Raw genomic sequence first — 12,167 nt, 5'->3', positions numbered from 1 at the left:
GCCCCAAGCCAGGGTTGTCTGGGAGAGCCCGGTGTACTCACAGGAGCCCCTAACAGCAAGGGCTTTTTCCAGCTGGTGGCAGAAGAGGAAGTTAGAGAGACTTGGAGCCCTAGGAGAATGAGTGTGCCATTGCTGGCTTGAAGGTGGAGGGGGCCAGTGAGTAGGAATGTGGGTGCTTAAGGAGCTGACAGACTCCCCCCCCCCCAGCCCCCGACTGACAGCCAGCAAGGAAACGGGACCTCAGACCTGCAACTGCAAGGAAATAAATTCTGCCGACAACCTGAATGAGCTTGGAAGCAGGTTTCTGTCCAAGAGGGGTGGAGCTGGAGCTCAGATCAGTGGCATAAGCCCTTACTGCAGCATTTCCTTGGTGGCAGAACTATCCCTCGAGGCTTGGGAAACTGAACCGGCTTTTTTTTTAAAATAGGGTCCAAGGAGATATTTGCATCTCATCAAGTACCTCCTTCCATTCCAAATTCCTTTAACCCTTCTCCCTGTGTTACCCACAGAACCAACCAAAACCAGCCTGCTCAGAAGTCAGATGTCTGCCCTTAGAAGCTCAGTTTGCAGTGGGAGGAAGGATGGCCCATCTGATGCCGGCAGGAACATGCCAGGTGACAAAGGCAAGCCAGCGAGGGTCTCTGTGTCAGGAAGCCCGGGCTGTCCCCCCTGAGCCCAGTGTGTCTGCTCCTAGAAGAGCTGGGGAGAGATACTTTGGGGGGAAACAAACCATTTTTAAGTGAGTCCAAATTTATTCCCCTTCAGAGGGCTCCCTGGTAAATTAGGTCTGCTTCCTTTAGTGAACTGGATTTTCTTAGGGCCAGACGTGCCTCTGTCGTGCCTGAGTGGTCAACACACCGTGGCTCTCACATAACTGCGGCAGTGGTGGTAATGCCTGTCACCACTCCGTGGTTTGAATTGTAAAACCTAATACTTCATGGCTGGTTTATTTTCTTCCCTTCATTCACAAGAGGTGCCATCGGATGAGCCCCTCTCTGATCCATATTGTCAGCCTTTTGGCAGCTAAATGTGAGGAAAATGTGACTTTTCCACTCGATTTTTATTACTATTGATAAAGATCATTATTCTTAAAATAGGAAATTTCTAGACATTTAATTCCTGTAGTTCTTTTCCCTACGTTTCAAAGAGTTGATAAATAATCAGCCCCAGCTAAACACACACACACACGCGCGCGCGCGCGCACACACACACACACTCAATCCCCTAAGCAGTAGGAAGCACCTGAATGACAAATTTGCTCCTTGTTGTTATGGGTCATAGCTTAATCAAACCTTGTGTTCTTCAGTGCTGATTGATGTGATGGCTTTTCCTCAGTTGCAGTTAACCTGCCGTCTCTCCTACGTCTGCTACACGCACTGTCCTTTAAAGGGCTTGTCATCTGATGATTAGAGTATGATTTCTCAGGCATTTAACCAGCTCTCTCCCAAACACCCGTCCGTCTAGATGCCGCTGATTCTACTGGCTAATATTCCTTTCATCTATAAATCCAAGCTTATGTAAGGATATACACATAAAACTCTGAATAGTAATGTGAAAATCTGAACCTACAACTAAACAGGACCTAATAGGGATTTCAGTCTTCCACACAGAGCTGAGGAATTATGGGTGGGTGAGGGGGAACTGTCAAAAACTGAAATGAACAAGGCTCTCCTGTGTAATTTAGGGGGAGTCTAATGAGGGCAACTCTGAACGATCAGTGGTAGGTGGTGTTTTTGTTTAACATGTTAAAGATGTGTTTTCTGGAGACAGAGGGGATGAGTGTGTCTCATCCTTCCATGGGGAGAGATCTCAGTGGGTACGGGGTGCGGCAGATGAGGGAAACAAGAGTAGTACCCCTGCTCACCCACTCGCTGGTCTTTAGTGTCAACTGCGAATGAATCTCACCTGAGAACCCGCACCGACAGATCAGTGTTCTCCAAAATATCGTCCATTTATTAGCCCTCAGTCACAGCTGAACTCAGAGATAAGTGTGGAGTGGTTTGTATTGTGATATGAACCCCACAGATGAGGAAATCATACAGCCGCCATTTCCCTTTCCACAGAAATGGGCCTCCTGCTGACAAATGAGTTTCCCGATGACAAGACATTAGAGAGATTGACCCGAGAAGAAAGCCAAGTTTCTGACCAAGAGTGAGTGCTTGAAGTTTTCCTAGAACAGCTTTGTTATGTTTTTGTTTGATAGAAGTTTTAAAACATCAGAGTCTTGTGTTCTTAGTTCTTCAGAGATGTCTTCAGCAGACTGGCTCAAGACCCATGGCTTGGCCGCCAAGAAGCTCACCATCATGGATGCTTTGTCAGTGACAGCGGTCCCCCACAACCCCACCTACGTCCCCATCCTCGACAAGCATGTCGTTTCCAAGGTCTTTGATGAGGTAAAACTGATTTTCTGTATGTGCTCTGCTTAAGGTGCTTTTCATTTCCACCTTAAATAAAAGTAGTCCATTGAGTGTCTTGTGTAGTTGTAATGGATTTCAGCCATTGGGAAAAAAATTATTTGCAAAGGCAGTAAAAAGGAGAGAGAGAATATCTTAAGCATTTTGGCTTCTAAGCTGAGAAGAAATTGGCCTTTGTTGGCTTGGCAATTCATGGCTGGTTGTGATGGGTGGCAGTGTGGAGCTGCAGAAATGTCTGAGAAGCCTCTAGGTCAGAGTCATGAGTGAATGTCATTCAGTATCAAAGGACAAGGAGAACACGTGAGAGAGTCTGTCTTTCTTTTGCTTATCTTTTTTTCCTGAATACGGTGGCATCTTTTTAATCACAAAAGTCTCCAAAGGAAAAAGACAGAGAAAGAGGGATGGAGAGAGAAGCAGAGACAGAGACAGAGACACAGAGAAAGAGAGTGGTTGGGAGAGAGACTGAGAGTGAGTCATCAGAGTGAGAGTCCTGTCCTAGATCTAAGGAGAGAAAGAGCTTCCAGTAGGAGGGTGTGGTAGGGTTACTGTGGAGGAGGGCCCGTAGGTACAGTAAAGTTTGCCTTGAGTTGGGCAACCGGAAGACACTTGCCCTGAGCAAGAACAGAGCCAGGGGAGCAGCAGTCAGACTGCACGAGGATGAGGAACACAAAAGAAACTCTGTATGAGGATTGGACCTTGATGCTTCCTGGCAAATATAGCAGCAATGAATGATTTAAATAAGAAATAATATCCTTCAAAGACCTTATCTCATACTGAAATATTTACAGAGGAAATGAAGGATATTTGGGATTTGCTTCCATATAATCTGGGGGTGGGGGTAGTTGGGAGGAAGGGAGGAGTAGATAAAGCAAGATGGGCCATGAGCTGTTAATTGCTAAATTTGGATAATAAGAATATTGAGTAGGAGGAGGCTCATTCTACTATTCTCTCTGCTTTTTTATGTATTTGGATTTTTCCACAATAAAAAGTTGAGAAAAATTAAAGGCAGGAAAACTTTTTTTTTTAAAAGGGGCTTTATCTAACTGGTCTTATAAAAGCTGAGATTTGATGTATTTGGAAGAAGCAGATGAAGTGGTGGACTCTTTCTACTGGTCACATTTAAGCAATTATACCCATGGAGTTCAACATGCATCCTGGTTTGACATGACCAGCAATTCCTGTTCAGGAAGTTGGGTGTGTGATCTCCTAGACTGGGGTTCCTGATGACTTTGCCTCAGGGTGAGCAGTCCTGTCCCTGGCTGTGACCTTGTGACTGGCAGATTCTGTTTAAACCTCCAGTGAACACTAACCTGATTAGTCAGATACCAGCTAATCACTTGAACTTGTCTTTTTCCAGCAGCAGGAAACTGAACACTGATTTATTTCATCTAGGAAGTGTGGTGACAGCTTCTCATATTCTCTGCATTTATTTTATGAATATTCTTGAGTTTTATTTGAAAGAAAATATATTTAGTGAACTCTCCCCAGAAATAGAATTTTGCTGTGCTTATCACGTCTCCTTCTAAGCGTCCCAACAACCTGAGATACATTGAAAAGTAAATTCTCAAAACACAAATATGAGAAGTTAGGAAAGCAAACACATAAAATCAAAGGAAAGATTTATATTAAAATGTTATTAAAATTAAATGTTATTAAAAATTAAAATGTTATTTTTGCATAAACCATATAAATAAAAAAAGGCAGATCTCAGACAAATATTGATAACATATACAAGAAAGAGTTATAGGAGTAATATCTTCAGTATATGTGTTTGTGTTTGTATCCGTGTAAGGCAACAAGTGCACGTGGTATGTGTGTATGTAAGTCAGCACTCGGTACACACGCAAACATATGCACCCATATCATAGAGGAATGAGAAAATGATAAATATCCCAGTGGAAAATCTAAAGGAAAAAAAAAAGTCAGAACCACATACAAAAATATTTCTAACTGATAACCAAATGTATGCAATTTTGAAAAAAATGCAAATTGAAAAAACAATTAGACAGCTTCCCCCATTATCAAATTTGTAAGGTTAAAAATAATAGTAAAATAGTGATAGCAAAAAATAGGATGAAATTAGAACTTTTACATCCTGCTGGGGAGAGTATGAATTGGTGTAACCTTGGCAATATATTCAGAGGTGTTAAGGGCTTACAACCTTTCCTTCAGCAAATCCATATGTAGATATTCCATAATCTCCAGAAGGAAATAATCAGAAATACTGAAGAGCATGTTCAGTGAATAATTACTGTTGCCTTATATCTAACAGAGAGAAAGTTGAAAACAGCCTAAATGTCTAGTAGGTACATCCATGTGATGGAAGATCGTACATTTATGGAATGTCATGTTTCTGAAGAATAAATAATGCCATGGGGGAAAGCTCTCAAAATAATGCGAAGTGAAAAACTCAGGGCACAAAACCGCATAGACAGTATGTTCATTTGGTTACCCTTTGCTCTTTTACCAAAGTGATACTAGTGTTCATCTGAGGGATGAGATTGTTAGTGACTTGGTGGGTTTGTTTGTATAACTTCTCATTTTTGTTGTAGTACTTTCAACTCTGGACATACGTTAATGATATGCTGGGGGGAAAAAGTTAAGAAAAACAGATTGAGAGTAAGTGGTAAAACGGTGTAAGTGTAAAGGAAATGATTTTTAGTTTATTTAGTGGTTTATTTCTATTTGATAAGTAATATACGAATACATTCTCAGTACAGAATGACCGTATAGAAGTCTTTAGAGGGAAATGGGAAAGCTCTCTCCACCACTCTTAGTTATGAAGGAAACACTCTGAATAGTTTGGTGAATAGCTTTCCAGTCCTTTTCCTACACACACAGACACACAAATACATATGTGTGCACACATATATATACATTATTTATACATATATACACATAACAATTTAAATATAGAGAACAATTCTAATAAGGCAATACCATATGGATTTGCTATTTTATCTTTCAAAATTATATCTTCGAGACCTTTCTGTGTGTGTAGATATGGGTCTGTCTCATTTTTGTTGGTTGCATTATTAATGGACATTTACATTATGTCCTTCTTTTCCTTATTACAGACAATCCTGTGATGGATTTTCTTGGACAGAGATTTTTGGGCACGCGGACAAGTCTATCTTTGTGATAGATGGACTGCTAGACCCAAAGGATGTGTACCTTTAAATTTTTGGCAGGGTAAACCAAATCCACCTTCCAAGTAGATTATATGGTTCCACTCATTTATATCCCCAAGGACAGCCTTGTTCCTAAGAGGAACCATGTATAATATTTGTGGATAAGCTCTATTCTGCGAGTATAGAGATACTTTGAAAACCCCAAAAATAGTATGCAGATGTGAAATCTTATTCTTATTCAACTGGTCTTCCCCTCATATTTGGAAGAAGAAAACAGTAACTCACCCCAGCACTTAGAAGTCTGCTCTCCAGGATGGATGCAATATATCTGTAGTCTGGAGATGATAACATACTTACTCAGAGACTGTTACAGGATATGTAATATACTATAGGTAGATAGATAGATAGATAGATAGATAGATAGATAGATAGGTAGTATATAAAAGAAGTAATGCATTTAATAGACAGCATTTGGCAAGCACTCAATAAATGCTGGCTTTAATTATAAAAATATTCAATAAATATTACATGCCTACTGTATGCAGGCCCTGAGCTGGGCTCTAGAATACAGCCAAACAAGACCGCCAAATTCCTGCCCAATAGCAACTTACAGTCTCATGAAGGAAACAGCAGTTAAAATACGAAGTTCTAGTTAAACGTAATGGGTGGGAAGTGCAGAGTGAAGATGCCCAGGGGGCCCCTACCAGCTTCATTGTCAGAGAAGGCTTGGGACCTGGCCTGGAGAGTTCAGACCTGGGGGTTCTGTTCAGTCCAGGTGCGGACCCCAGGGAGGAGGAGTTGAGAAGCTGATGAGGTGGAGAGGACCGACCTAGGCAGAGTGGGAATGTTGGGGGCCGGGGGGGAATCTAAGGGTCAGAGAAAGTTCATCATTCCAAAGAACATTTAGTCTGACTGGAGAAAGGTGTGAAAGCTAGTGAAGGAAGGACCTTGGTTGAGTTAAGGATCTTTTGAAGGTCGTCCTGAGGGAAACGGAAGGGTTTTTAGCGGAGGAGAGAGAGAAGATCAGGGTGGGCTTTGGCTGCCATGTGGGGAACAGTTGGAGAGGTCCGAGGCTGGGATGCTGGGGGCAGTTAGGAAGCAAGGATTAGGTGGCTAGCACCCAGGTGACAACACTGGGATGGATCCAGGGCTGTTTATAAAGTCAAGTTGACAGGACTAAACTACGGGGGGCTGAGAGACAGAAAAGTGTCGAGTGGTTTCCAAGAAGGGAAAAATAAAAGAGCAGTGACAGTCTTGTTCTTCTGGAGAGCAAACTAGTCTTCTGACTCTAGAAAGCAAAGCCAAGAAAGAGATGTACATTCTTCCAAGTGCATCCCACCGCGGGCCCTTGTGCTCCGTGCCTTTTGTGGCATGATAAATTCTCATCACAAACCTGTGGGTAGGTAGCGCCCTGCCCCACATGCTCTCCCTCCTCCTTTGTTGTGATTATCATGAATTTGGTAAGGCTTCTAGGTTAACCTCAAGAGAATAGAAATAGGTAATACCTGAGGCTCCCTTTTGTTATCAAATATTGCCGAAAGGGGTCCTCCATTAGTTGGTAATGCTTGATTTGCACTATAAGAGGTCAAAAGTAAAACATTTTCTAAGGAGTTGTGACCAGGTGGTTTCATCGCCTCTCAAACAGAGTGTCATTTCCTATTAACCACACTCTCCTCCCCACTTGTGTCCACACAGAAGCTGGGCGGCCATGATTGTGAACCCCCAAGAATGCCCCTTATGACCTCATAGTCACACTAAATTTGACATCATAAAGAGAATATCCTGTGGGACCTCCACCTGACCATCATGTTGTAAAACCTAAGACCACATACTGAAGGTGTGGAGCATGACTTTGTCTTTCCCTAAATCTGCACACAGAAAGGAATGAGAGTGGGTGCACACGAGCCAAATTTGAACTCCTACCACACCGAAGTCCGCGATGGCCACGCAAGGCATGAGATCCAAATCCACGAAAGAGGGAGGTAGAAGATTGTTTAAAAGCACTGGGTTTTCTTTTAGTCCCTTCCATCAGGAGTCAAGCAGATCCTGGTGAAATGTTACAGTGTTGTAAAATATTTTGTGGTGTTGATTTGTAATTGAGCCATAAGTTGATAACTTGAAGAGCTATTTATAGACTTCTAGTCTTTTTCCCAGGGGAGATAAAAAATGTAAGGGTCTTTCATTTTGGTGAGACTGATTTTTTTTCCTCTGAAAGTTTATGTGACATTTTGAGAGATGGTGGGGTGTTTGTTTGTTTGTCTCCACTTCTGCAAGTTTCATTCAGTTTTCAAAGTCGAGTCAACCCACTTTTTAACCCACTGTTCTGACTCCTTTTCTTCGATGAAGAGTGCTTAGAAGCCACGTGGTGAATTCTTGTGTCTGACAAATAGCGAGCTTTGACTATTCAGCTTAACTTAATTCCTTCCTTTTCAGTTTTCTGAATCTGGCTATTTTTTGTTTGTTTTGGTCTTGATGTTTTCATTATGAAATTAATACATGTAACTTTCCATTTCAGTGTCTGTTTTTTACATGACTTAATTTTATCGTTCAAAACGTTATTCTTTTTCTCATCCGTGTGTTCTTATGACGCATCTATTTGTTCTACTTTTATATGACAGTTACATCTTTGACCAACCTAATCATAATTAATTTTAATCGCAATTAGTATGAAGTTATTGTTAGATAGCTCATAAAATTAGTTTCTTCTCAGGTGAATTGATGGTCTGCTTATTGATTTGTTCAGTATCATTTTTGGCATTTTTGGGGTGCATATTTTGAAATTTTAGTATGCCACCTCATTTGAACAAGATTTTTAAAAATCTGTTCTTTTCTTCCTTCTTCTGTTTTGCAGTTGCCTCCCCTCGCCCCAGTCACTGGCATTTAGAGCTCTTGTCCCATGGTGATACTGGGATAGTATAGATTGAGGGTGGCCTGATTTTGCTCTTGGTTGGGAGGCTACACCAGTGTCCTCTCTCACGAGGCAGGGCCTTCTTTCATGGGTGAAAGGACCTCATTCTAGTGCTGGCTTCAGGCACCGAGCCTGACTCATGGTCCCACTCTCTTTCTGGGCATTGAGCTTCCATGGTCCCTGCCATCTTTGGACACAAGAGTCAACAAACCCAGAGCTTCAGCCCTGCTGACTTGTTCAGTTTTTTGTCTATAAAAATATATCAACCATGCATATTTCTTTTTCCTTCTTTCCTTCTTCATTTCTTTCCTTTTTTTTTCTATGCATTTTCCCCCTTAAGTGACAATACAATTTTTGTATGATTTTGGAGGCAAGGGAGAACATAAAAGCATGAACTCCATATCATCTGGATTGAACGTAAAAATTTACTTCTTAAAAGTAATTCCCCACATTTCCAAAATGCCCGTGATCCTTGTGGTTGGATCACACACAATATCAAAACGCTGTTATACGTCAGTATTCTCCTGTTAGGCTTTTTCTTTTTTTTATGTAAATATTAAGATATGGACTGTATCTTTTTGTGAATATACATTTATTCATTAATCAACAAATATTTGTAGAGGGCTAGGCACTGTTCTAGGTGATAGAAATACAGCAGTGAATGAAACAAAGTTCTGCTCTTAGGGAGCTTACGTTCCTAGGGAGAAAGAGGTAATATGCAAACAGGTAAGTGTGTATTACAGGTACTGTTAAGAGAGCATGGAATCAGAGGCATCCCCAGACCCAGAAGCAAGTGTCAGATGCAGACAGAAAGAACTTAAAAATTTTCCCTCTCTGGTACTCTGCTGTTCTCACAGAATGTGGTTTCATTGATCACTAAGCCTTCTCTCTTTGATGTGTATAAGAATCTCTTATAAACTGATACAGGAAGTAATCAAAAAGTATTAACTATAACCATATATTCTCAAAAGAAAATCAAAATTTAAATAAATACACAACAAAGATGTTTAACCCAACTAGAAATTTACAAAGTAGCTACAAATGAGATCCTATTTCTTATCACTTAACACCCATCAATTTGACAGAAGCTCATGAAGATGATACTCGATTCTGATCAGGGTTTCCTGAAACAGTTTTTTGTTTTGGTTTTGGTTGTGGTGATTATTTTTAAAAAGTTATGCAGTTTTAAAAATTGGAAGGAAAAGATTGGCAATGATACCTGATTCTTATTTTTTCTTTTTGATTTTCTGTATTTTCTAATTTTCCTACAAACATAATGTATTGATTTTATCATCAGAAAAACATACTGTATAGCCATGAGATCCGTTCTTGAAGGCCTGTAGTAACCTATCAAGTGACACTTTCCTTTGGCATTGGTGTATAGGTCTTTCCTCTGGCACATGTGTGCAATGACACAAATAAGGTGACTTTAATTAACCCCCAAGGAGTGAAGCTGGATATCTACAAGCAAAAAGTGGAGCAGGCAATTAAGTCCTATGAAAAGTGAGTATCACCTGGCTTTGTTCTTCCATGGATGTGGAATTTGGGCTTGTTTTCCCTTGTTTCAGCTTAGATTTTTCATCAGGAGCAGCTATGTAACAATTGTCCATCAGAGATATTGACAGCCGCGGCAGCAGCTCACATAAGAGGCTTCCTCTGCCAGCGTTGCGTTAAGTACGTTTCCTGAAAGTGTCCAACAGACTTAAGGGAACCATCGTCCCTTTCCAAAATCTGAGAAATCTCATACTTCTGTGAACTCTACAGATTTCCTTTTAGCAGCATGAATTGGGCCACTTTAGCATCTAACATTCTGTACAGTGACTAATAAAACGCCACAATAATGAGATAATGGAGATAATCTATGTTATTATTTAAATAATTTTTATATCAAAATCAAGAAAAGGACCCAGTTGACTACTGTGAAGATTATACTCTTAAATAGTCTCTGTGTTAGTGCTGAGCTAGGAGCCTCATTTCACAAGGGCAGGTAACCCCGCGTCCCCCTTACCCAGCTCTCTAATCCCCTCCCCTCCCCCCGCGCAGCCCCCTGCACTTACTAATCCTTGGTGCACATGCTGCATTGAACTTGAGCTACCCGGCTCCTCCAGGCCAGCCTGTTCTTGGTTCTGGAAACTGTGCAGTTGGGTTTTCGTTTACTACTGTGTGGTTGGGAAAAATGAAATAAAATAGACGAAAGTTAACAACGTGGCCCAGGCCAGCATTTACTGGTCTGCTGTCATTTTGCTTCTGCCCAGCTGTGTGCATGTCGGCCCCCCAGGGCAGGGGCTGCGCTGCCGGCTTTCCCCTGCTCTCTTCTTCCTAGCAGGGGTCGCTATATGTATCTTTGACTATTGGAATTTAATTTGAATTTGATCTAATTCAAGTTTAGTTATTCAAATTCAGTTATTCAAAATGTAATATAATAATAGCATTCGTATTATAATTGAATTTGCTTGAATCACTCAAATGTTTGAGTGCTCTAATTACCTGGTCCGTGAAGGCCTGGTGCAGGGCTGCACACTGGGGCTTCGAGGCTTTCATTCTTGGTAAGAAAACAGAGTTTCAAAAACTTATGTAACAGGATCACACAGCAGCAAAGTGGAGACAGATTTTTTTTTTCTAATAGCAGATTATTTAATTTATGTTGTACTAAATCTTTATGATTATTCTTCCTTTTTTATTGACATATAGTCAATGTTGTGTTAATTTCTGATGTACAGCATAGTGATTCATTTATACACATATATATATATTCCTTTTCATGTTCTTTTTCATTATAGACCATTACAAGGTATTGACTATGGTTCCCTGTGCTATAGAGTAGGACCTTGTTGTCTGTCTATTTTATATATAGTGATAGATGTCTGCCAAATCTTGAATTCCCAGTTTATCCCTCCCCAACATTGAGATTTGAACCCAGACCCCTTGTAGCTCCCAAGTCCTTGTCTACACTCCCAGCCTCCCAAGTGTACTGCCTCCACTCTCAAAGTTTAGATTTAAAAGGATTTTTAAGTAGTTTTTTTTTAAGAAATGCGCACGAGTGTTAGATGCCCTGATCATTGTTACATCAACTACATGATTTAAAAAAAAAAGAAACCCAATTTCCAAATAGGCCCCAAAGAACCAAAAACTTCAAGTGAGACAGAAGCAGAGCTGGCATATTTCCTGCTTCCTGACTTTCTGTCACAGAGCATTTACCTGCATCGGACACAGTTCTCTGTGCCGTGCACACACCTGCTCATTGAGTCTGCACCGCAGCTCTGGGAGAGCGGTGCTGTTATTCTCCAGGAAGGTTCAGGAAGCGTGCCTCCTGGGGAGTGGCGGCATTCTCCCACCTCATCTTACTGAAGCTTTTTTCCCTCCTGGAACAGCAGCTCACAGCCCGTGGAGCCAGTTTCTGTGCCTGGTACTCCAGGAAGCCTGATTTGGGTAGTGATGTAGCGGTACAGAACTGGACTGGGAGCTCTCAGAAAAGCACCGCTGATTAGTATCAAGAAAAGGCTGTCACTACCTGATAGAAAGCTCCAGTTTCCTTCCTTCCTCTCGGATTGCCCGCGTCTCTCTGCAGATCCCTTCAGTGACGAGCTCTAGTCTCAGTCCTGCCAGCTCACTGTGTTGGATGAGTAAGGCGCTTCATCTGTCTGCCCCTCTCAGTGGCCACATTTGGAAAACAAGGAGGTCACACTGAGTGATCTCTAAAGTGTGTCCCAATCC

At 41.4% G+C, this 12,167-nt stretch overlaps 1 protein-coding gene across 1 annotated transcript in view; it reads left to right on the top strand.

The window, feature by feature from the left end:
- Positions 1–12,167, top strand: part of LOC140689981 (von Willebrand factor A domain-containing protein 3B-like) — a 72,210-nt gene that overhangs the window by 29,517 nt on the left and 30,526 nt on the right. Inside the window, 4 exon segments of the mRNA XM_072951355.1 lie at positions 510–614; positions 2,064–2,151; positions 2,237–2,393; positions 9,838–9,956. Coding sequence (XP_072807456.1) covers positions 510–614; positions 2,064–2,151; positions 2,237–2,393; positions 9,838–9,956 — 469 coding nt within the window.

This window comes from Vicugna pacos, chromosome 28 (genome assembly GCF_048564905.1).
Source record: "Vicugna pacos chromosome 28, VicPac4, whole genome shotgun sequence".
Taxonomy (NCBI): Eukaryota; Metazoa; Chordata; class Mammalia; order Artiodactyla; family Camelidae; genus Vicugna; species Vicugna pacos.
The sequence above is the reverse complement of the archived record's forward strand: the minus strand, read 5'-3'. Positions and strand labels throughout refer to the sequence as shown.